At 50.3% G+C, this 24,280-nt stretch overlaps 4 protein-coding genes across 7 annotated transcripts in view; 2 read left to right on the plus strand and 2 right to left on the minus strand.

Annotated features, from left to right (window-relative positions):
* RGS3 (regulator of G protein signaling 3) overlaps positions 1 to 3,043 on the minus strand; it is a 44,451-nt gene extending 41,408 nt beyond the window's left edge. Inside the window, exons 1-4 of the mRNA XM_070955473.1 lie at positions 3,027 to 3,043; positions 2,276 to 2,457; positions 1,117 to 1,297; positions 747 to 846 (exon numbers count right to left, since the gene is read on the minus strand). Coding sequence (XP_070811574.1) covers positions 747 to 846; positions 1,117 to 1,297; positions 2,276 to 2,441 — 447 coding nt within the window. The 5' untranslated portion in view covers positions 2,442 to 2,457; positions 3,027 to 3,043. The remainder of the gene's footprint in view (positions 1 to 746; positions 847 to 1,116; positions 1,298 to 2,275; positions 2,458 to 3,026) is intronic.
* A 649-nt stretch (positions 3,044 to 3,692) lies between these two features.
* POLE3 (DNA polymerase epsilon 3, accessory subunit) lies at positions 3,693 to 6,126 on the plus strand. The gene is made up of 4 exons (XM_070955569.1): positions 3,693 to 3,952; positions 4,084 to 4,169; positions 4,794 to 4,912; positions 5,563 to 6,126. The coding sequence occupies exons 1-4, from the start codon at positions 3,887 to 3,889 to the stop codon at positions 5,793 to 5,795; spliced, it is 504 nt and encodes a 167-aa protein (XP_070811670.1). The 5' UTR covers positions 3,693 to 3,886; the 3' UTR covers positions 5,796 to 6,126.
* Positions 6,127 to 6,175: 49 nt separating this feature from the next.
* On the minus strand, positions 6,176 to 14,897 carry LOC139325636 (cholesterol 7-desaturase nvd-like). The gene is made up of 7 exons (XM_070955568.1): positions 14,543 to 14,897; positions 10,168 to 10,356; positions 8,895 to 9,073; positions 8,452 to 8,577; positions 7,840 to 7,959; positions 7,448 to 7,624; positions 6,176 to 6,903 (listed from the first exon to the last, which is right to left on the minus strand). The coding sequence occupies exons 1-7, from the start codon at positions 14,895 to 14,897 to the stop codon at positions 6,742 to 6,744; spliced, it is 1,308 nt and encodes a 435-aa protein (XP_070811669.1). The 3' UTR covers positions 6,176 to 6,741.
* Positions 14,898 to 17,549: 2,652 nt separating this feature from the next.
* Positions 17,550 to 24,280, plus strand: part of GRIN1 (glutamate ionotropic receptor NMDA type subunit 1) — a 30,924-nt gene continuing 24,193 nt past the window's right edge. For all 4 annotated transcript variants that reach the window (XM_070955489.1, XM_070955491.1, XM_070955490.1 and 1 more), the window contains exons 1-2: positions 17,550 to 17,798; positions 23,765 to 23,899. In XM_070955489.1, coding sequence (XP_070811590.1) covers positions 17,550 to 17,798; positions 23,765 to 23,899 — 384 coding nt within the window. The remainder of the gene's footprint in view (positions 17,799 to 23,764; positions 23,900 to 24,280) is intronic.

Below are 24,280 nucleotides of genomic sequence, written 5' to 3' on the forward strand. Positions count from 1 at the left end.
TTCTCAACAGTGAAAATGAGGTTTTACTACTCGTCTACTTTGTTTCATTAATGATTTAGAAAATTTCTGAGACAATAAGCTCTTCATTACACACAGCTATAAACTCATGAGGAAAATCTTTATTTGCAACATGTATTCCTTGCTCAATTACAATAACTGGGACTGGCAACTCCACCTCTAAATGATGTAGTCGTAAAGCACATCATCACATGGCTGTGCCAACCTAAAATAACAGTTATGGCAGTTCCAGCTGTTGTTAAGTGAATCCCGCACAGTTGCAGAAGCCCCAATCAAGAATGCAGAAGGGCAAAATGTGTATCAAAACACAATAATGCAGGCAAACCCTGCACACAGCCTGGAGTTTAATCCTGATGGGGCTCAAGGTTGAATCCACCTTCCATCCTTCTGAGGTCAGTAAAATGAGGACCCAGGTGGTTGAGAGAAATAGGCTGACATTGTAAATTGCCCAGAGAGTGCTATAAAGCACTATGGGATGGTTCTATTGATATCAACCCTCACCTCAATGAACAGGACTCACTGAGGGGCCACAATTGGCAGAGTTTCCTCTAATTTCATTGCAGGACATAGAGCCTTTAGCCACATTACTGAACACAGAATACAAGAAACTTGAAGCAGTTGGGCATTGAATATAGTCTGGGTGGAGCCTCCTTCAAGGCCCAAGAAAACACTTCTACATATTCCTCCCCTTGCTTCCCCCTTCCAAACAATCCATTGAATTCACTCACCTTCTCAGGTTGCTTCAAGGAGGTGAAACTTATTGGTGGGAAGTGGAGAGACTGAGATTCCATTCTGGAATTCAGACCTGGGAAAGGATTCCTTTCTGAACTGAAATGCACACAGAGGGAGGCACACAATGGAGGCCATGCAGAAGGCACAGAGCCTGTACAAGAATTCTGCCTTGCTTCTGCATAGTTGCAGACATGTGCAGAAACAGCCTGTCCTGTTCCATTGACTAGATGGGTGCTGTGAAAGAAAATCTTGCATAGGCCGGGGGGGGGGGGGAGGAAGAGGAGGCTTTCTTACAGAATGCTGCTCTATGCCTATCATCCCACAGATACAGACACAGACATGTAGAGGAAATCCAAATTTGCTGACCTCAATACTGATATGGGGGGTATCCAATCATCATTCAGAATACAATTTGAAAAGCAATTTCTAGCTCCTTTGCTCCTGGAAATTGTCTTGGAGCTGGAATCAAAACCTCCCACACATTTAACCCGTTCTCTCTGAGGATAATGGAGGGGAAGGTCAACAATCTTCAGGGTTGGCAGTTTGTCTGAAACAAGGAGAAAGCAAAGAAAACTTTGAGATATATATATATATATATATAAATGGTTTTTTTCTTTCATGCACATCTATTGTCAGCATAACAATAATGAATCCAACACCATATTTGCTTATTGATATAATATTAGAGGAAAGAGATTTCCATTTCATTCTTAATTTTTTCCAGTCACATATCTTAAAGTATATTAAAAGATGATGTTAAGAACACATTTTCTCTTATGAGTATCCATCTTAAAAAAAACTGCCCAAAATGTTTGAAATACAGATTGACCACTGCCCAAATGAAAATTAATATCTGTTAATAACCTGCTTGCTTAAATTAAAACTTTTTGGAATGGTTTTTAGTCAGCACCGGCTATGAAACCTAGTTCGCTACTATGGCCAGAGATAGATTTACGAGAATAACAATGATCCCACAGCTTGTCAGCAAGTTCCAAGCAGGTTAGTCAAACAAATTTGCCTAAGTGTATTGCTGGACCTGTGGAAAAAATGCCAGCCACATCACCCACAGGTACATTTTTGCTTACTCCAGTCCTCCTTTTATATAGCTCTTTCTTACTCCATGGCCAGGAACGGAAACAACTGTCAAGTTTCTGAAAGATGCCCTAATTAATTCATGAGCCATGATCCAAACTTCAAAGGAAATATAGTGATTTATTTGGAGCACCATTCCGGCAATACCTGGATGCAGTCAGGACTGACCCCACGTAGATTTACGTTCCCCTATGACCCTGTCTCTCCCCTCCCCCCTGGCCATGTCATAAATCACATTCTCCAATTAACCACTTTGGCTGGCTGTGAAACCTAACACCCTCCTTCTGACTGCGATCAAAAAAAATGTATGGAATTCACTTCAGTTCTCCCTCCTTCCTGCTCATGGCAACTTGAAAGCTTTGCAAGTTGACAACAACTGCCTACCAGTCAGTTTAAGTGGCCTGGCATCTAATTTCTACAGAGCGCTTCTTACCTTCAAATGCTGGGATATCTCTTCCAGGTATGACTACGTTCTTCAGAAAAATGTGAGGATGCCCACTTTCAATTCTCCGCATAGACTCCCAGCAGGGTGGATGCTGACAAGCGATCATATTGCAAATGGTTTCATCCCACTGACCACCGATATTGATTGTACCCATTGCTGTCAGCAACTTTCTGCAAGGTGATGCAAGGAAGAAAACAAAGTGAAACAACTGCTCCAAAGTGGTGGATTACGAGATTAGTGTTCAGAAATTCCCCCATCCTTCTGAAAACCACCATAGTTGGTCTTCCCTTCTGAATATAATCCAGTGTTGATGCCGACTCCTCACAAAGTTCATTTTGTGCTTTGGGGATGCTCAGGGAGTATCTCTTTCTGCGAGGCAGCAAAAAGGGGGGTTATGTTCGGACCTCTTGGGTGACTCTTGTGGTGAGTTGCCTTTTTAACCTGTGATGGGAAGGGCAGCACCAGGATACAAAGAGAGGAGGAAGCTTCTCAGAGCCTGACCTCACAGGTCTGTGGGTGTAAAACTAGGTAGAGGCAGGTGTAGGGTCTCCTGCTTGGGCAGGGGGTTGGGGTAGATGACCTGCAAGGTCCCTTCCAACTCTGTTAATTTGTTAAATCCCCTTCCACTTTAGCTTTTTGGAAGCAGCATCCTTTATAAATGCCAATTATCATAATTATTACTGTTATGCCCATGGTCCCAGTGGAGGACCAGTCGTGGGGAAAGCTTCAGACTACAAACCGGGAGGACTGACTTATTCTTTCGCCTCGGGGACAAAGCCAGCCTGGGGATCTTGGGCCAGCCAAGTCTCTCTCAGCCTCAGGAAGGCGGCAATGGCAACTAATTCCGAAAAACGTGGCCAAGAAACCGCAGGGAGGTTTCCGAGCTCGGGACTCGACTGAAGAAAATACGGAGTTCGAGGAGGCCTGGGGGAAACGCCTAGCCCGCTCCGGCGCTTCTCCTGAACCAGGCCACGTCCGGACACCCTCCGAAACAGTCAAAGCGGCCCCTCTCCCGGCGTGAGGCCTCGGCTAGGCCGGCCCGCCCTCCGCGCCGACCCTCCGCCGAGAAGCCCGGGTCGGGCTGGCGAAGGGGCCCCTTTCCGCGACGCCCTCCCGCCCGCGGAGAAGGGGCGCTCCGCCATCCCACCTGCCTGAGGTAAAGTAGGCGCCGTCGCTAGGCAACGAGAAGCTGCCCTCACTTCCCTGGGTGCACCGCGCCGGAAGGCGGGTACCGGATATGGGCGGAGAGAGCGACGCCGAGCGCTTCGATGGCCCCGCCCATCCGGTTCCTTTCCTCCTGCAAAGCCATTGTGGGGGCCGCGGAAGCCAAGCCAGCCCCGCAAATGGCTCCTCCCTCCGGAAGGCTTCCCTTGGGGCGTGTCCGGCGGGCGCGGTGCATGCTGGGCGAGGGGGCGCCGGCCACTGGTCTGGCTCCGCGCGCCTTTCGAGCTCCCCGGCGGTGATCGCCCGGCGGGCCCCCGGACCTCTTCCCGGGCGGAGCTGCCTTTGGGGCGGCAGGGCGGGGGCAGCCAGGCCACCGGCGCTGCGGGGTGGAGCGGGGCGGAGGCTTCCCTCCCTCCCTCCCTCCCTCCCTCCAGGATGGCTGAGCGGCCGGAGGACCTGAACCTGCCCAACGCGGTCATCACGCGGATCATCAAGGAGGCGGTGAGCGCGCGGGGCTCCTTCCCTCTGCCCGGCCCTGCCCTGCCCTGAGGCCGGTGGGTGGGATTCCGGGCTGGGCCGAAGCGCTTCCCCCGGCGCAGCGCCTTTCAGCCGACCCGCTTCTCGCCCCTCAGCTCCCCGACGGAGTGAACGTCTCGAAGGAAGCGCGGAGTGCCATCTCCCGGGCGGCCAGCGTCTTCGTGCTCTACGCCACCTCGTGGTGAGTCGGAGTCCTTGGGGCTCCCCTCCCTCCTCCCGGGGGAGAACCATCGCGCGTGCTTGTTGTGCAGCGAGAGAGGGGAAAGTGCCGCTTTAGTTTTAAGGGGATCGCTTCTTCGCAAAAAGTGGATGTTGATCACCTATCTGTTTTGTGCAGAGACGATCATCGAAATGGATAGGCTCAAACTTTGGGATCTGCCAAGCTCGGCTTGTCTGATTTCCCTTCATCTAGTTCAGGGGTCAGCAACCTGCGGCTCCGGAGCCACCTGCGGCTCTTTGGGCCCTCTGCTGTGGCTCCCTGCCGGGTGATCCCACCACTGGCCGGCCCCGCCCCTCGCCCTCCCCTCCCAGTCACTCCTCTCCTGGCCTGAGAAGGTAAGGGTGGGGGGGGGGGTGGAGAAGCGGCCAGGGCAGAGGCAGAGATACAGAGAGGGGGGGGAAGGAGGGAGGGGAGACAGAGAGGTATGTCAAAAGGATTTTGTGGCTCCTGGTGTTTTCTGTGGGAAACCGGTCCAAATGACTGAGTGCTTAAGGTTGCAGACCCCGATCTAGTTTACCAAAACATAAGTGGAAAACTTTCACGTATAATGGGGGATGTTCGTTTGCTTTTACCTTTTTAAATTAGTGCCAATAACTTTGCAAGGAAGGGGAAGAGAAAGACACTGAATGCCGGAGATGTTATTTCTGCTATGGAAGAGATGGAATTCCAGCGATTCGTTGGGCCCCTAAAGGAATCCTTGGAAGGTAAATGCACCTGGTTGCCGTTTGATGTGCTCCCCTTCAGCCCTCTCCTCCCTTCCCTTCATTGGCTTCTTTTAAAACTAAAACTAGTTGTTTGCCAAAGGCCAGTGCAACATTCTAAACACACTTGCTATTTTTTCTTTAAAAATTCATTCAACTGAAACAAAATTAAGAAAGGTAATACCAATATATGACTTGGTATCAAAAGCAAAGAACCAGATTAAACTTTTCCTGCCGCAATTATCCCACTCGAAAGTTTGCTGCCTCATCCCGGCAGCTTTATTGCTGGAATACTGACACCACCGTTTTGAGATACGCTATTTTCCCTTAAGAAAATGATTGTTGTGAAATGGGTTAGAAATAAAAGATTCAGCACTGAATGACTTGCTCTTTAGACTGATTTTCCCCACAAGGGATCCACTCATAGTTCTTCAGGGATAGTGGTGAGCTCCGCAGAGCCACACTTCCACAGAAGCTGCAGCAAGGCATAATATTTTTGCCCCATCCCCTAAGAATGGCTCTCATGCTGTGCTCTTCTTTGCATCACTTTGACTCAGTGGCATACTGAGCAGCAGGCACAGCACCCGTCAGTCTCTTGCTTTTGGCATAGGACAGTTGGTTTAACGCTGTGTGTCTTGGTGTTGATCTTCTAGCTTACAGGAATGAGCAGAAGGGCAAAAGGGGAGTGTCAGAACTCAAGAAAAAAGACAGAGAGAAGAAGGAAGATGCTGAGGACCCTGACAAGAATCGGGAAGAAGAAGAAAATGAGGAGGAGGGAGAGAGGATGATGGAGGAGGAGGAGGAGGAGGAGGAAGCGCAGCAGCAAAATGAGGAGGAGGAGGTGGAAGAGCAGCAGCCAAATGAAGAGGAAGAAGGGGAGAGCTGAGTTGTAGTGGGGGGGGCAGTGAGGGGAGAAAGCCAGTGGAAGGAAACACAACCGTCTCCTTTTGTGCTGAAAATGGCTCTGGGGGTTCTGGGGGCACCTCAGGGAAACTCCTCCTTGCCTTCTCCCCCCAGTTGGAAATAATGACTTACGTGGCATCTGGGGCTTCTTTCTGGACATGCGAACGCTGCTTGAAAGGGGCACCACTTATCTTTCCTTGTGGTGCTGGGGATGCTTTGGTTTTGGCTTAAAAAGACTTTCTCCACACCCTCAATGTGTTTTCTTCAGTGCTTATTGAACGGAGTTTAATTAAAAGTCGTATTTGCAAAACTTTTCACTCTTGACTGATTTATGCTCTGCTGAGCAGGAGGAATTTTATTTCTGCCTATTTCGTTCTGTAACAAAATGGGCAGTGAAAGAAGAGTTGTTCTGGATTGCTCCTGTTCCATTCGTGCAACAAAAAGGACAAGAGGTTAGAAAATCTTGCCTTGATGACTTCTGGATGTTTCCTCCCATCGGCAAATCTCTTCAGTCTGTCCTTCCTGCTGGGGTTGCATTTCTAGTCTCCACTCCCAATTGTGGAGCAAAATATCCTTAAGCTAGAAAATGCACTTGCAGCTAAAAAGCAAGGCCTGAGGCACAATTTATATCCACAATGTTGTCAAGAGGCAAAAAAGTCAAAAAGAGCCCATTGCCATCTTGAGAACCAGCAAAAAACAGCTGCTGGGGGTGGGGGTAGGGGTGGGACACCATTCCAAATGCTTCTGCAGATCGTCGCCATTTGATTCTGGAGAATTCCATGAGCCAAATTCACATCCATCTCTCCTCTGGCCCAGGAACCTCCTTGGCTCCCAAAAGTAAGATTCACCCCTCCCTCCCACACACAAGAGTTTGTGGGCTCTGCCAGTGGAAGTAGTAGTATTGGGTGTCCCTAAGACTAGTGGGGCCATCACCAATCCAGCTGTCCCTTCTGGGCACTGAGTTTCTGGCTGTTCTGGCTGTAGAACTGGGAGAACCAGCGCCGGTGCCGCAGGATGGCGGCATCTTCCTTCACCAGCAGCGGCTTGGAGAGGAACCTCTTGTTATTCCAGATCATAACGTCCCGCTCAAACTGGTTCAGGAGGAATAGTGGAAGACAAATGATCAGGAGGTAGCAAAAGAACAAAACCCTCAGCTTAAATGCATGAAACAATATAAGAAAATCCCCCCCAAAAAAGTAAGATACCCGCTGTGTTTATGTTCAATCCTCGGGCAAGGAGTGGGTGGCTTCAATGTGTCACCACAGAGGCTGCAAATTTGCTGTTGCTTTTTTAAGCCATTTCTCCCATTTTTTTTACTGAATTAAGCAGGCAGTGCCTCAGTCTCGCAAGGTATCTGCAACAACTTGGGGGCCCCCCACTCCCACGTTCTGCAAACAATTCAGTCTACATTTCTACTCTAAAATGTAGCCCTAGAAACATGGATGTGTTTGGTCTCTGCTCTGCAAAGGGAGGTTGGAAGCTCAAGAATTTCTGGGATGCAGTTACCTAGACCCTTGTCAGCACCCCTTCCCACACAAACAGATACACCCCCCTGTCCCTCACTCAGCCCTGAAGGGCCAGGAGGTCCCACAGACTGAGTTCGCCCCCAGGACTACCACCTGCACCTCCTCTCACCTGGACCCGCTCGGCCCATAGGATCAGCTTGGCAATGAAGGAGGGTACATTGCGTGGGAAGTAGATCTGGTGGACGACGTGCTGCAAAAGTGGCTCTAGAGGGGTGACAGTCTGAATGATCAGCCCCTTGCCCAGGAACGCGTGACTCAGGGCCATCATAACCAACCCAGGACCAATCTGAACAGAGAAGACACAACCAAACCATTTTTCCCTCCAAACCAGATAGGGATTAAGCAAACAACCCAACAAACCAAAAGTGATTATTATGTACGGCTTGCCTTGCCTTTCTCACTTTCTTTGGGAGAGGCAACCAATTCAGCATCACATTAACCGATGCAGTCCTTGGCTTGGGACAAACACTGCCCTCTCGCTGGACGGAGAGGATCTCGTACCTGCCTGGCCGAAACATGCAGATCTAGGAAGGCGATGGGCTTGCCAAAGAGCAGCACGTGGTGGGTCAGAAGCATGACTGAACAGTGTCCGTTGGGCTCCGGCTCAGGCTGCCACTCTGCCTGGGAAGCAAGCACTGCACTGACTGGAAATGCCCCTGCTGCTTTGGCACCAAAGCCCCCGCCAGCCCTGCTTAGAAACAGCCCAAATGGCCATTCCCTCCCCTCCTTTCTTTCCAGCAGGAGGAAACGGACACTTTGGAGCCAGAAAGAGACCAAGATAAACTCCTCCTCCCCACACGTGTTGCAAGCAGTCTAGGGTGGGGGGTTGCCAAGAGGAGCTTTTTCATTCCTGCGACCTCTGTTGACAACTGAAGGCAATGCAGAATCTCTTCCAGTAGGACAGGGAAGGGGGCTCTCCGTGCCTGCCCTGCTTCGCTTAGTAGCTGAGGCTTTTTGCATGTGTTTAATGTTGGCCTTCCAAACATATGGACGTATGCAGCTTTACCCAATCCTCCCTTTGTTGCTTCACGTTTAAATTGGAGTGCAGCCTCCGTGACTTTCACAGAGGAAACTGGCCCACAGGGATTTGGAAGCACCTGCCGGTTACCTTACCTCCCAGGTGTGCCTGAAAAATGCCCAGCGGTGGTTGTCTGTGAAGCGCAGGTCATTTCCACTTATGACCGAGGGACTATGGAGAAAGGAAAGGTGGGCTACATCGGCAGCATTCTCTGGAATTTCCTACCCGGGAGAGAAAAGAAACATTCAAAGCAGAAGCACGCCTTTCCCCAAGTACCAAGAGAGGCACTCAGACTGCAAAGCAACGGACATTACTAGCTGAGAATCAAGTGACAAGGCCCATTTGCACCCAGCTGTGCTTTCCAGTCAGCTGCTATGTAAGGCCATCAAAGGCGGAAGTCCAGCTAACTTTCAAGCCCCAGAACTGCCTCTCTGCATTCCGCCACTTCTCCCATATTCCGCCCCATCCTGAATCCCCAATACCCGGGTTCGGTTTGAAAAGGCACCGCCACTGGCCTTCCCTCAGCGGTGCAAACTACCTCAATGTGCACGCTGACAAAGTGCTCCGTTCCAGCCCGGAAGACCCAGTTGGGCGATGATGCCTCTTCCTGCTCGGCGACTTGCCATGCTGGGCTCGTGCCATCACAGTGATACCACACCATGATCATGTTGTTCATTTCACACGATGGCCAAACTTTGGTAGTTGCAAATTCAGGCACTGGAAGATATGGAGCACGAGAAGGTAAGTAGACAAGGAGGGCCAGTTTATGGACTTGTCAGTTTTCCCATTATCTCTGCCACTGGCGGCTCTAGCAGAGCGCAGCACAGGCTCTCTCGCGGCAGGGGCTCCGTCGACCAGTCCAGCCAAACGAAGCCAGGAACACACGGTGTGGCTATCGGCAACAAACCCTCTTGTCGGCTCGAGCTGAGCTCAAAGAGGCTCTGGTCGAGGGAAGGGCTGGCGCTATTAGAAAAGGTGGCCCTGCCTTCTCTCAGTCACCGAAGGGATCCCCTCACCGCCCCTAATTTCTACAGAGAAAGGTTCAGCAGCTGAGTTGGAGCCGCCCCTCTCCAGCCACGGGGGCGTGGTGGGGGGCGGTTCCACCTGTAAACTATGTATTCCCTGTTGCCGCCCCCACGACAGGAGGGAGGGGGACAATGGGGAGATGGAGGGGAAAATGCCTGCTCGGGAAGCCTCCCGGCTCTCCTGTTTAGAAGAAGAGGGAGAGTCTCCCACCGACGCTGCCTGGGGCATAGAGTCTCAGAGGGGCTCTCAACACAGACCACCAAGGAAGCCTCTGAGCAAGCTCCTCCTGGTCGGCGAAGCGACTCCGCTTGGCATTTCAGCACCTTGGAGGTGGGGTAGCCCGGTCGGAAAGTTTTCCGTACTCGGGGGTGCTGGAACACCGCCTGATGACAGGAAGGGCTTCCCAGGGACCCGCGGCCAGCTCGGTCCTGCTGCTGAGAACTCAGAAAGGCCAAATGAGGTGGGGGTGGGGGGTGCCAGAAATTTGGAGGTCTGTCACAAGCTATATTTCTAGGAAGGAATTTGGAGGGAAAAAAATTCATTGGTTCCCCTGTTGTTAGGCAGGGCTCACCTGAGGTCTTGGACAACTTTTCCCCTGGAGAGTCAAAATGAGAAGCTGGTTGCTGCCTGCCCCCCCTTCCCCCCTCCCGCAGCAGACAAAGGCCCTCCGTGATGCTCAGGGAAACTTGGTTACAACACCATGGCCGCTAAGCCAGTCACCTCCAGTCGGGCCTAAACTCCCTGGGGCTTTCCCTTAGCCCAAACAGGAAAGGCCACCCTGTCACCTTTTTTGGCATATGGGATCTTGACGCAGCTCCCGTCCTTCCCAGAGAAAATCCAGCCGTGGAAGGGACACTCGATGCAGTTGCCCACCACATGGCCACCGATTGCAAGGTTGGCCCCGAGGTGTGGGCAGTAAGCGTCCAGAACGTAGACTTCCCCATCCAAACCTCGAAACACAGCAAACTGTTCCCCTGGGCATATGAAGAGAATGATAAAAGTCAGCTTTTCTTTCTTTGCTAGGAAGAGCACAGCATCTATTCCATAAGGCGAGTCAGGATCACGCCTGCTTTACTAACCACTGAGATGGGCCTGCACATCCTTTACAAGGTGCCTGTGTGCCGTAGTCCATGGGTGGGAGGCTGTTTCCTCTGAGAAGCTCACAGGCAAATTGGAAAGGCATTTGCTGCTGGTGCATGGAAGGGCACTTTAGACAGCCAAGCAGCGGCTCTCCAGAGTCTCAAGGGGGACTGGAGGGAGAGAGGAACCATCTCTTCACCTGACCCAGGGCCAGTTTCGACTGCAGAGTGTGAAACTGAGTCTTGCAAGGCCAGAAATGGACTTTTCACACTCGTTTAGGAACATGAACAGACCTCCCAACTCCTTCACGGAGATAAAAAATAAGATGGCATGACTCCCTTATCAGAAGGGAGTCCCAATTCCTGCAGAAAAGGTTGGTGATGCCCCCTGCCCAGACAGGAGTTGAGACTGCCAGGTGTATCGCACAGAGCAATTCTTCTGCAACCATCGCCCTCTAGATGTGTGGACTTGAGTCCCAGAAGCCTCTGAAATTCTGGCAGTGGGTCCGCTTGGGGAGTTGCCATGCTCTTGACGAAGAGCAAGATTCTCAGAGAGAGTCTGGCTGAAGACTCAAGAGCAAGAGCAAGTAAGCGGCGGAGGCAGTCTGTGAGGCTGGCAAACCGATACAAAGTGGGAAGAGGACAACAGTTCCAGGACATTTAGCCCAGGTTGCCCTACCTAAGGAAACAGGTACTACTCTAGGGCCCTCTATCAGCCCAAATGCAACAACAGGAATAAGTGGAGAGGCCCTTTGCTCTTTTCTGCTTCCAACCGGCTTTTCTTGCTCTGCTCCTTGGGGGAAAGAAGAGAGAGAGACACACACAAGAGGTTGCTACGCCAGTTTGGTGTCCTGGTGAAGCCACTGGGAGGCCTGCCTTAGGCAGGAGAGCTGGCTGGGTGACTTTGGGCCAGCCACTCTCTCCTGGCCCAACTCCGCTCACAGGGCTGTTCTTGTGGGCAACACAGGAGGGGTAAGAAGAACTGGTGTATTCACCAACTTGAGTTGTATATGAAAAAGAACCAAGGGCAGAGTAGAAAAATCACACTGAGAACCTGTCAGCCGTCCCCTCGCCTCTCTCTTCTTTTTTACCAATCAGAGGGAGTGAAGGATCAAAAATTCTAAGTATTGTTGGCAAATATGGCTGATTAATTTCCAGAATCACATGAATTCTACCAACTGGCCTTGTCTGAGTTCTAAAGCATCTTTAGTACACCAGCAGAAAAACAATGTTGGTTTCTGCCACAAACTGTACTGTAGTTTGTGTGGTACATCTGATAGCACATAAAGCCATTAATCAGAAAACATAACAGATTTCTGGATGAGTTTGGTGTGGTAAAAGAAAAAACCTGCAGGCAAATTTGAGCTATTCCAGAGATACCGTATTTTTCGGAATATAAGACGCATCTTCCCCCCCCCCCAAAAAAAGGGTGAAAATCTGGGTGCGTCTTATACTCCAAATGTAGCCCCGCCCAGCTTCTCAAACGGAGGTTTCAGAGGCTGAAAACAGCTTCAGAAATGAAACTTCAGAAAAGAAGCCCCAAACAGAGCTTCAGAGGCTTTTTTTCTGAAGCTCTGTTTCAGAGGCTTTCAGAGGCAGGAAAGAAAGTTTTTTCTGAAATGGAGTTTCAGAAGTGTCAGAGGCAGGAAAAAAAAAGCAAAAACAAAAAAACAAGGCACAGAGCTCACAACCAAGGAACCTGTTGCTAAAATTCACCTCTGGGAACAGCTGCCAATCAGCTTTTATTTTCCTCCCCAAAAACTAAGGTGTGTCTTATATTCCAGTGCGTCTTATATTCTGAAAAATACGGTATTCATCATGGTGCAGGAATGGAATCTTTTTTAATACACTTCAAAATGTGCTTGCATTGTGTCATGGGAAGGGAGGACTAGTTTGGTCAAGTGCTGGAAACCAGGAGATCGTGAGTTCTAGTCCTGCAGCCTTAGCCATGGAAGCCAGCTGGGTGACCATGAGCCCATCACTCTCTCAGCCAGCCTATCTCAAGGTGTGGCTGCTGTGGGAGGAAAGAGTATTAGGTATGTTTGCTGCCTTGAATTATTTACAAAGGCATGATATAAACAAACAACTAAATAGCTAGCCTTTCTTATTCATCTAACGTGTAGGATAAACTGTTATTTAAAGGAAGTAAATTAAAATATTATCATATCTCTGAGAGTGCCCGGTGCCAAGAGGAATGGCATTAACCAGGTGTTTTATGAAGAAGTACATCAAGGTACATGCCCCAGGCAAAAGAGACTTTCCCTTTCTTGGAAGGGCAAGTTAAAGCAAGTTAAAGACGTATTAGTAGGTGATTAAACATTTAAACTGGCTTGAACTGGCTCAACCTCCCCTCATCTAGAAGCTTCTTCTCTGTCTCATGCTATATCCTCAGCCTTGGAAATATATTTGGGGTGTTTGGAATTCTTAGCTCATATAACTTATAGTCCTTGGACCTTACGGCCACAATTGAGCCCAAAATTTCTTTTGTTAAGCAAGACAGTTTTTATCCCATTTTATGACCTTCTTTGCTACAATTGTTAAGTGAATCTCACTTCCCCATTGACTTTGCTTATCAGAAGATCGCAAAAGGTGATCACATGGCCCGGGGGCACTGCAACAATCATAAGTATGAACCAGTTGCCAAGCATCTGAATTTTGATTATGCGCCCAAGGGATGCTTCAAAGGTTGTAACTGTGGAAAACAATCATGTCACTTTTTTCAGTGCTGTTGTAACTTTGATCGGTCACTAAATGAACTGTTGTAAACCAAGGACTGCTTGTAGTCTGAGGCGAAGGGCATGGTCACCTTTATGAAATATACAAAATAACTGGACTCCCTGCACTACAGAAACCAAAAAGGGAGAGCACTTTAAAAAAGTGTGTTTGTGTCACATTTATGGGAGCACTTGTGGACACAGCCCCAGTTAAGTAAGTGCATGTACAAAACACGCTGATAAGGAACTACCCAGAGTTTGATCTTAGATAAAAGATCTAACTTTCTTGAATGAATGTATGCAAACTGTGGTTACTATTAACTTGGCCTTGGGAAAGCATCCCTTCTTGTGTAAACTGAAGCTCTTCCAGCATAATCCCTTGTACTAAGCCAATCCCAATTGGGCATATTCCGTCCCCACCAGGGGGCCACCCTCAATTAAAATGATGAAGAACCAGGATGGGGACGAGAAACTCTTTGGGTGTTAAGTGAATTTCGTTGTATGGGTATAATGTGTATACACCTACAATGACAATAAAGTATTATTATTATTTAAAAGTCCATCTAGGTCACTCATTCAATGGCGCAACCACCTAAGCATTGATGCCCAGGGAGCCATGCACTCTGAGTCCAACAGCTGCCGCCAAGAGGCTGAAAAATACAGTTCAAGCAGAAAATCAGATTTATTTTTCCAAATCCACAGGACACTACTTGCAGGAAGGAAAAAGTGAGGTTTCTCAGTTCATCAGCTATGCCCAATTTATTATTATTTTGGCTTGTTGCACACAGAGTCAGATGTTTAGGCTGGATTTAGTCACCTATTGGCTCTTTCCCAAGAGTATTATTAGGTGGCAAGCATACTGAATCTCCCTGCCTTCTATCCCCCCCTCCACAAAAAAACATCAATAACTGCGTGGGACAAGTTGGGCGGAGAGAGCCCAGTGGCCAGTCCATCCCCTGCCAACTTCTTTCCCAGCTCCCGGTCTCTAGACCGGCATTCAAACACCAAAGGGACTCTCCGCTAGAGACCCACCCGCGTTTCTGGAGTCCCCCTCTTGTTTAAAAAGCCAAGCCGATCCAAGGCAGGAAGGGGGACAGGGCAAAGAAAGGGGGGGCGGCGGATGAGTTTCCCATTAAGGGGTGTAGCTCCCCAATCCTCGGAACTACCCTAGCCGGACTATCGGGAGTTCTGCATCTGCTCCGCTATCCCCCACTGACTTCCTTCCCACGTTTCAGCTGAGCGGGAAAGGGTTTCCCCTGCCGTTTGGCCTACTCAAGGGGCGCTTGTTCCACCGCATTCCGGACCTCGCCTGCCCCCCTCCCTCCGCCGTTCTTCATGGAGCGCCTTCGGAGCGCAGAGCCACTCACCCAGGGCAGCCACGTTGCGCACCTCCCCGCGGGCAAGCTCGGCTGAGCCCAAGAGCCGGAACCAGCCATTGGGGTAGGAGGGCAGCAGCTGGCCGGCACGTCGGTTCTTGCGCATCCGGCCGGCGCTCTGCGCGCGGGTCCAGCCGGGCTCAGTCAGGAAGCCCACCTGGTCCAGCGAGCGAATCAGTCGCTTGGGTCGCAGCAGCAGCCACGTTACGCTGCCGCCGGCCGCAGCCACCAGCAGCAGGAGCGGCAGCAGCAGCAGCAGCAGCAAAAGGGGCGGCGGCGGCGGCGGCAGGAGGAGGGCGGCGGCGGCGGCGGCTACAATGGCCACTAGGAGCACGACGAGCCGCATCCTGAAGTGTCCCGACTGCAGCGCGTCCTCGCGCCTCTTATAGGTCCGGCCGGGGTGGGGGCGGCCCGTCTCCCCGGCTCGGCCTCCTCGGTTGTCCCTCCAGCGCGAACCTGCTACCCGTAAGGAGTCGGCGGCTAAACGCGCCGGTGGAACTCTCTGCCACTGGCGGCTCTAGCAGAGCGCAGCACAGGCTCTCTCGCGGCAGGGGCTCCGTCGACCAGTCCAGCCAAACGAAGCCAGGAACACACGGTGTGGCTATCGGCGACAAACCCTCTTGTCGGCTCGAGCTGAGCTCAAAGAGGCTCTGGTCGAGGGAAGGGCTGGCGCTATTAGAAAAGGTGGCCCTGCCTTCTCTCGGTCACCGAAGGGATCCCCTCACCGCCCCTAATTTCTGCAGAGAAAGGTTCAGCAGCTGAGTTGGAGCCGCCCCTCTCCAGCCACGGGGGCGGGGTGGGGGGCGGTTCCAAGTAATCAACGATTAACCTGTAAACTATGTATTCCCTGTTGCCGCCCCCACGACAGGAGGGAGGGGGACAATGGGGAGATGGAGGGGAAAATGCCTGCTCGGGAAGCCTCCCGGCTCTCCTGTTTAGAAGAAGAGGGAGAGTCTCCCACCGACGCTGCCTGGGGCATAGAGTCTCAGAGGGGCTCTCAACACAGACCACCAAGGAAGCCTCTGAGCAAGCTCCTCCTGGTCGGCGAAGCGACTCCGCTTGGCATTTCAGCACCTTGGAGGTGGGGTAGCCCGGTCGGAAAGTTTTCCGTACTCTGGGGTGCTGAAACACCGCCTGATGACAGGAAGGGCTTCCCAGGGACCCGCGGCCATCTCGGTCCTGCTGCTGAGCGGGGGGGGGGGGGTGTTCCCACAGGTTTTAGCAGCGGAGGGGGTCTTGCAATGGCCGCAATGCTTGGAAAAGCAAAGCCAGGGAGCCCATGCCTCTGAGGATCTCTCTCTTCTGCGGAAGGTCCTGGGTAGAGGCTGCCTCCTTTGCTGAAAGAATTGCAAAGCCCCCCGACTCTAATTTTTCGTAGCCTCACTTTAATAACAACAAGAAGTTTTGCTTGTGCCACAGACCCCCCCCCCTCATGTTTGCTTTAGTGTTATTATTTTCATTCCTGTTTTCAAAGCACATTTGGAAGATGTGGGACACCAACATAGTAAAGTGTTTCTATAGCAACGTGCACTTTTTAAAGACGTCACCAAGACCGGTTGGATTGCTGGATTCTGGGGCTGCTGGAGGAAAAAAAAATCTCAGTTCTTTTGTTCTGAACAAGGGGGGAGGGCTTAATCTTTACCGAGATCTGTGGCTGCCAAAGTGAAGAAATATATACACGTATAGGAATTCACTCCCACCCGTCACTTTAGCGGTATTTGCCATTTTCTATCCTGAATGCCTGCCTGCCTCTCTGCTTCTTTACAAAACCTTTAATTTGCTGGTCGCAATAAAAGCTGTTAAGAGATGGTGCAGGAAGGCTCACCCTGCATTTGTCGAAGGCGTTTAAAACGAGAATAAATAAGGAACCAGCATTTGTTGCCACCAGAAGCGAGACAGCATCCAGTTTAGGGGGTTCCATTAAGGAGGGAGAGGCTGTGTCTATTCGTCTGACAGCCACGGGACGGTTCCTAAGCAGCCAGCCGAGGAATAGCTCTGCTGTTTGGGGAATTATGCAGCGGCTCTTGAAAGAAAGTTCCGTTGCTCAATCTGGAGGAGAGTGGCCAGGTAGAGCCACACTCGGACCACTGCCCGGTCTGTACTGCCCACCAGGGACAAGGACATTCCTGCCCAGCACTTTATCACTGTAGGGAAGCCTCCTTCCACCCTTAGCGGGGGGGGGAGGGTTAGAGCCTCAAGGGGGTTCACTGTCTCCTCTCAAGGGAAAGGATTTTCCACTTCGTTCCCAGCTGCAGACGTGCACGAATTGCCCTGCTCTTCTGTCCGGTACTTCGAAAAATAATCTTCCCCCCTTCCCACTGGTGAGCTGTCCACCTGCTTGCCATCTTCTTTGGCTTTACTGGATCCTCTGCCTCTTCTTCCTCCACAGCCAGTCTGTTCATTCCTCCTTCCTTCCTCCTCCCTCTAGATCCCTCCTTCCTTCAGTTGGGCTGCACCCCCAACCAGCCGAAGCATCTCCTTCTCGCCTAAAACCAGGTCACCTGCTTTTGGGTCGGTTGGCTGGCGAGAGCTGAAAACCAGGGAGGCGTCTCGGAGCTGGGGGGGAGAGGGAAGCTGCAGAAAGGGAGGATGCACTCCCATCCTCGGGAAGGCAGAGGTCGGCCGCCTTAGGTGGCTCTTTCCTCACTGAAGCCCCAAGGTGACCACCCACCCACCCACCCACCCCACTTCCTTTTTCTTCTATTCAGATTCGGGGGCGGCGCGGAGGGGGGGGGGCTATCTTCCAGAAGCCGCTGGCGCAGAAAGTGGGGGTGGGGGCTCCCTCAGGAGCGGGAGGGTTTGGCCGGGCGGGGGCTGGCTTTCCGGGGCCCCTCCCTCCCTCGCTCGCTCGCCCCCCTCGCCCCCGCCCCAGTCGACGTGCCGCGGCTGCCGCAGTGGCAGGTTGGCGGAGCCGCCGGGCGCCTCTCCCGCGCGCCCGACCGACCGCAGGGGGGAATTCAGCACCGCGGAGAGCGGCTCGCCCGGGGCGCGGGGCGCCATGCGGCTGCTGCTGCTGGCCGTGCTGGTCTGGTTCTCGGTGGCCCGCGCGGGCTGCGAGCCCAAGATCATCAACATCGGCGCCGTGCTGAGCACCAAGAAGCACGAGCAGGTCTTCCGCGACGCCATCAGCCAGGCCAACAAGCGGCACGGCACCTGGAAGATCCAGCTGAACGCCACCTCCGTCACCCACAAGCCCAACGCCATCCAGATGGCTCTCTCCGTCTGCGAGGACCTCATCTCCAGTCAGGTAGGCGCGGGTCCAGTCCCCCTCCCAGGGCTCTTGCCTGCCCCTTTCTCCCCCCCCCACCCCCAGGAATCCGCCCCTCCCTCATCTTCCCCATGCCTGGGAGCCTCAGGAGCCAAGGAGTGGGGTGGGGGTGGGGGGTGGCAGCGGTGGGACCCTTTCCAGAAAGCATCCCAAAGCCCCTTTCCCTCCTCTTCTGCCCCACCCCAGGGAGAGCTGTGTGAGCATAATAGGGGGAAACTGAGGGGGAGGGAATCAATCTGGCTCACATAATGCGCCAAGGCGGGCACGGGCATGAGAACGTGCGTGCATCTGGGGGCGGCTCTTGCAAGGCTGAGGGGGATTGAAATGGCAGGGAAATCATCGAATGGGAAGGGAGAAATGCATTGCCTGCCCACCCACTCACCCCAGTTGCTGTGTGGCATCACTCGGGAGCAAGCACTCCCCCCAACCAAAAAGCTTCCCTGTATGCTTGAACCCTGGTGTGCACAACCAATGCAAAGCAGCTGGACTTCTGTGGGCACAAACACAAGCTTTCTCACAAACAGGGTGGAAGGACCACAAAACCACACCTGCACACCCCTTGCAGGCTTACAAGTGGACAGTTCTTTTCTTTTAGAATATGTAGTCTAGAAACTCAACACTGGATTAAAAATTAAGGGTACACGACATGCGCCCTCAAGGCCAATAAGCCTTCTTCTTAGAGAGAAAGATGGGGACCTAAATCCAGGCAACTGTCCTCAGGCAACTGTCCCCACAAGCTTGCTTGCCCGCCCCCCCTCCCATCTTGCTGTTTGTTCACCTTTCTGCGCAAGAGCCAAGGAAGGGGCAGGCAATAGGAAAAGAGGGGGGAGGCAATTGAGTGCAATTCTTGAAGCCCCCCCACCCCGAAAACAGCAGAAGAGTCCAGATTAACCGGACAGTCAACTGCCTGCCTGCCTTGAATCCCAAGGCATCCCAGCCAGCCTCCCAGGAACCACTCTGCATCTCATCTTTTTCACTTTGCTTCCACGGGCCCTGAGCTCACTGGTAACCGCCAAGAAATCCAGTCAGCGGGCCAGGAAAGGCCCTCCCAGAGAGCTCAGAAGGGGCTTAGCACAGTGGAGCCAGGATCCAACTCAAGGCCATGAAACAGAAAGACCAGGAGGGCTCAGAGGCCACCACCAAGAATCTGACAAGCCAGATACTCCAGAAAGGCTCGAAGGAGCAGTTCTGGTGAAATGAAGTTCCTTGCCTCACAACTGAATAACTAAACGCAGCAGCAAAGAGACGAATAGAATAGAATATAGAATATAGAATATAGAATAGAATAGAATAGAATAGAATAGAATAGAATAGAATAGAATAGAATAGAATAGAATAGAATAGAATAGAATAGAATAGAATAGAACAGAACAGAACAGAACAGAACAGAACAGAATAGAATAAGGGAAGGGACCTTGGAGGTCTTCTACTCCAACCCCCTGTGTAGGCAAGAAACCCTGCACCACTTCAGACAAATAGTTATCCAACATCTTCTTAAAAACTTCCAATGTTGAAATATTCACAACCTCTGAAGGCAAGTTGTTCCACTAATTAATTGTTCTAAGCGTCAGGAAATTTCTCCGTAGTTCTAAGTCGCTTCTCTTCTTGATTAGCTTCCACCCATTGCTTCTTGTCCTGCCCTCAGGTGCTTTGGAGAATAGCTTGACTCCCTCTTCTTTGTGGCAGCCCCTGAGATAGTGGAAGATTGCTATCATGTCCCTTCTAGTCCTGCTTTTCATCAGACTAGACATACCCAATTTCAGCAGCCGTTCTTCATATGTTTTTAGGAAGGCTGTGAGACAAACTATATAGGCAGGGCTAAACAAGGACCAGAGCAAAGTTTGCCCATGGAGGAGGCTTTCAACCTGGAGAGGCCTGAAGGGAAGATGAGGAGAAATTCCTGAAGGAAAAGGCCATCAGTGGAGCTGCCTCTGCCTTCCTTCCCATGTTCTGGGCAGGATGCCTGTGAAGGCCAGTTGCTAGGGAACGCGAGTGGGAGCAGGAGACCTCCCCTCTTCTGCTCCTCACAGGCACCCAGTCAGAAGAGTTGATTCGATGGGCCTGGAGCGAAGGGAGGAAGGACGACCAGGGCAGCAGATGGAGGCAACAGGAAGGCTGAGGCGGGAGCAGGCAGGGAAGGCGATGCTCGGTCTTTCACACAGCACCAGGAAGAAGCGGGATGTTCTGCAAGCCACTTACGGCTACAGCAGGCACTGCCTTTGGCAAAGGCTTGAGCGTCACTCTCAGCCACCACCACCCCCGCAATCTGGTTTAGCCTCATGCAGTAAGCCCACTTGCCTTTTTTACAGGGAACCGGAAAAATGAGCAGAGTCGTTGTGCTCCATGACATCCCTTCCCTCCACCCCCGGAAGACTCAGACCAAGGGCTTTCCTATAGCCCTGCAATCTGCCTAGGGGGCTGGATAAACTAGTGGTTTAACTTGATTGACAGTCATTTCGATCATCACGGGTGGTTCTAAACTTAATTTATGTACTATGCTAATTGGGGACTCTTTTCAAAATTGGCTCCCCCAAGGCAGCTGGATGGTGTACGTCACAGAAAGAAAAAAATCTGCATGCATTTGTTTAATTCGGCCCACTGCAAATCAAAGGGACCGTTTGGTAGTCAGGCAAACGCTAGCCGTTACCCACAGGCTCCACGGACTTGAACAGCCCTTCCCTTTGGGTTGGGGCCAGGTTTTCCCCAGAGTGGAAGAGAAGACAAGCCAGCCCTCAACCCCATTCTTGCCTTGCCTGCTCCCCTTGCAACTGCCCCCTCCCCCTCCTCCTCTTTCTCTTTCTCAGAATCTCAACCGACTCTTTCACCTGAAACGGCCCTGGGGGAGACATTACACTTCCATGCTAAATGTGTGGTTAAATAAATCATATTATCTAGCCTGCCTGTTCCAAGGGGACTCCTCCTGACCCTGTAAATGCCTTGGAAAGATTCATGTAACTCAGCAGAAGCAAAACAGCCTCAGGAAAGCTGACACTCCTCACGCAGGGTGGCTAGGAAACATCTGCTCCAGCTGGCCCCAATCTCCTACCCTGGGAGTTACTGTCCAGAACGTCCAGTGGGCGCCAGTTGGTGAAGTTGATTTTACCACCAGCCACCAGAATTTTTTTTTTTTTAATTTGATTTATATGCCGCCCTTCTCCGAAGACTCAGGGCGGCTTACAATGTACTCAGCAATAGCCTTCATCCTTTTGTATATTTATATAAAGTCAGCTTATTGCCCCCACAACTGGGTCCTCAATTTACCTACCTTAGAAAGGATGGAAGGCTGAGTCAACCTTGAGCCTTGGCGAGATTTGAACCCTACAGTAATTGCAGGCAGCTGGTCTTAATAACCAGCTTAATAACAGGGTGCCTTAAACCCCTGTACTACCAAGGCTCTTGTTTTATCGCAAGGATAAGATTTATCTCCCAAATCATGCCAGGAGCTAATAAAATATTGGTTTGTTTTACTAACAGAAGGCTAGTGAGAGTGAATTTCACAGGTAATACCAGTTCTGTCTGAGTTCCCCTAACACGGTCCCTGAACTAGTTCAGTTTTCTTGACTTGCATAAAACACCGAACTACAGCTTTCTGCTGTTTCTAGCCAAAGAAGTGTTTGAAATAATATTTTAAAATCCCAAATACCTCTATGATCAAGCAAAAAAGCTTTAAATGGAATTGTAATTCCATAACAAAAAGCAAATTACAATATTTCAGAAATGCAACCTGTCCTGCCCAAAAGAGACATTCAGGAGTTACTCTTTCATAAGTGGCTAACTAAGAAGAGTACAGGTAATCCTCGACCTACGACCACAATTGAGCCCAGAATTTATGTTGCTAAATGAGAAATGTGTTGTTAGTTTTGCCTCATTTTACGACTTTTCTTGCCACATTTGTTAAGTGAATCACTGCAGCTGTTAAATTAGTAACATGGTTGTTAAGTGAATCTGGTTTCCCTGTTGACTTTCCTTGTCAGAAGATCGCAAAATATGATCACATGACCCCAAGAGAGTGCAACAGTCATAAATGTGAACCAGTTGTCAAATATCTGAATGTAAACCATGTGACCATGGGGATGCTGCAACTGTCATAAGTGTGAAAAATGGTCATAAGTCATTTTTTTCAGTGTCATTGTAACTTTGAACGTTCACTAAACTCAGAAATGCGATAAATTAAATTAATTAAATTACATTAAATTAAACGAACTGTTGTAAGTCAAGGACTACCTGTATCATCTCAGAAACGCTGACCCTTCTCAAGTCCCTTCATGTTCTGCCCCAGCTACGGACCCCAAAGAACGCAGGGCACACAAAGTCCGTACAAACCTTAGTTTACTAATTAAGGACTACTACTGAGCTTTCTTAGTAGTTGTTTGAACACAAGTACAGTTTAAATCAGTCTTTTCTGAACAAGGGCTGTTAATTTAACTTCATTAGCAGCTGACAAGAATCCAAAGAATAATAACTCAATTCTGAGGCATAGTATTTCAGATAACCATAATCTTACTGTGGTTGGCAGAATGGCCAGAAGCAATTTGCAGGAAAACTGACAAGAGAGAAACAAGAGTTTCTGGAATCAAGATGCGAAGGAATATAAACGAAGTTGTTTCCTGCAAATTGCATCAGTCGTCATCCTTCCTTAAATAGGCTAGGGGAGTGGCCAATTAGCCCCAAGCCTTACTCTCGAGGAGACCTCCTCCTGAGGAGCCACTCCTGCCTTTTAACAGCTCTGCGCCCCCGGGCATTGAGAAAAGGCTCCTCTCTTCTTCCTCTTCACTTATGGGAGCTTCTGGAGGCCCTGGCTGAATCCCCGCCTCTGGCACCACATCTTCTCCAGCCTCCTCATTGTCTGACTCGAGTGCCAGCTGCACAGGCTGCTGGCACAGCACCACACCAGCCTCCTCGCTGTCGGAATCAGCTACTAACTGCACAGGCCACTGACGGGCCACAACACTAACCTTATATTCTGTATAAACTGGGGGGGTGGGGGGTGGGGTGGGGAGAAGCCGAACTGATTCAAAACAAGAGGACAAGACTAAGTCTCCACCTCCGGAACTCTAAATTGGCTACGTGAAGGCCTCTAAACACACACCGGTCTTGCACTGACAGGGGTTCTCTGCTTATCAATGCACGTAATTAGTTCTTAATGCCAGCTTTTGGTTTTTCCAGTTCCAGACAGAACTGATTGGCAAACGGCTGTGCAGTCTCACAAAGTATCTCCTCTCTTTAAAAAAGCGTTTTTTTTTCTATTTTAAACAAGAGCCAACAAATGGATCATGCTTTTTGTGGCATTTTGAAAGTACATTTTTTAAGTTCGGGTGACAGAGAAAAATCTCTATAGAACATTTGCTCATTTTGTAATAGAGAAATAACAAAGTCAGACAGAAGCCAGGTAAAGGCATGCTTGAAGAATATAATTGCCGGACCATATTCACAATTCTGGAGGCCACTGTCCATTTCACCAGTCCAACTACTAGTATTAGCACCTCCTCAGGGTGCCGTTGGCCAAACAATGTCGACTGGCGACCCCCAGGGGGAGAGCCTTCTCTGTGGGGGCTCCTGCCCTATGGAATGAATTGCCCCCGGACATACGAAGGATCCCCAACCTCCACACCTTCCGTCGAGCTCTAAAGACCCTATTATTTCAGCAAGCCGGTCTGACGGGATAAGTGATTTTAAATTGGGTTTTAAAAGTGGTTTAAAATGGTTTTAATTGGAAGTTTTAATTTTGGCCAAAGATTGAATTGTTTTAATATGTTTTTTAAATTTTGTCTTGTATGTTGTTTTAGCATGGCTGTTCACCGCCCTGAGTCCTTCGGGAGAAGGGCGGTATACAAATATAATAAAAACTAAAAAAAACTAAAAAAAACTATTAGAAACAGCGTGTGTTTCTGGGGCAGAGACAGGGTCTCATGTGTGAAGCAGTGTCGATGTGCTGTATCCTACAGGTGTATGCCATCTTAGTGAGCCACCCACCAGCTCCAAATGACCACTTGACACCAACACCGGTGTCATACACAGCTGGGTTCTATCGGATTCCTGTCCTTGGGCTGACCACTCGCATGTCCATATATTCAGATAAGGTAACAAACTCATTATTATCATAACTAATACTACTGTTATTATTACTGCTAATACTAGCGTGCATATATTATAGTAAGAGGTAGAATATTCTCTCACTTCTTGTGTTCCTTGTAATTTAAGTTCCTTGTTTTGTCCGTCCCCTGGAACAATTCTGAGCTCTCTTTTACACAACATTCCTTCAGATACTTGGAGACAACCATCATGTCTCCCTGTAGTCTTCCCTTCTCCACCATAAACATAATGGACGGTGCCACCAACTTTTTCTTAGAAATTTCTTCCTTCCAAGCTCTCTGTCATCTTGGCTGCTGTCTTCTAGACATGCTGATGACTTTCCTATTCCTAGAACTCAGAATAGGCAAGGCAGGCCATTGAAAAGACAA

The sequence above is a fragment of the Pituophis catenifer genome, unplaced genomic scaffold (genome assembly GCF_029215685.1).
Source record: "Pituophis catenifer annectens isolate HBS135680 unplaced genomic scaffold, rPitCat1.0.hap2 SCAF_17, whole genome shotgun sequence".
Lineage (NCBI taxonomy): Eukaryota > Metazoa > Chordata > Lepidosauria > Squamata > Colubridae > Pituophis > Pituophis catenifer.

Excerpts from the sequence above, each read along its gene's own strand:
- POLE3 (XM_070955569.1), top strand. The coding sequence starts at position 3,887 with ATGGCTGAGCGGCCGGAGGACCTGAACCTGCCCAACGCGGTCATCACG. Across the intron at positions 3,953-4,083 it reads CGCGGATCATCAAGGAGGCG|CTCCCCGACGGAGTGAACGT; the intron begins GTGAGCGCGCGG and ends CTCGCCCCTCAG. Across the intron at positions 4,170-4,793 it reads GTGCTCTACGCCACCTCGTG|TGCCAATAACTTTGCAAGGA; the intron begins GTGAGTCGGAGT and ends TTTTTAAATTAG.
- LOC139325636 (XM_070955568.1), bottom strand. The coding sequence starts at position 14,897 with ATGCGGCTCGTCGTGCTCCTAGTGGCCATTGTAGCCGCCGCCGCCGCC. Across the intron at positions 7,625-7,839 it reads TGCATGTTTCGGCCAGGCAG|ATTGGTCCTGGGTTGGTTAT; the intron begins GTACGAGATCCT and ends TTCTCTGTTCAG. Across the intron at positions 6,904-7,447 it reads TATGGGCCGAGCGGGTCCAG|TTTGAGCGGGACGTTATGAT; the intron begins GTGAGAGGAGGT and ends CTCCTGAACCAG.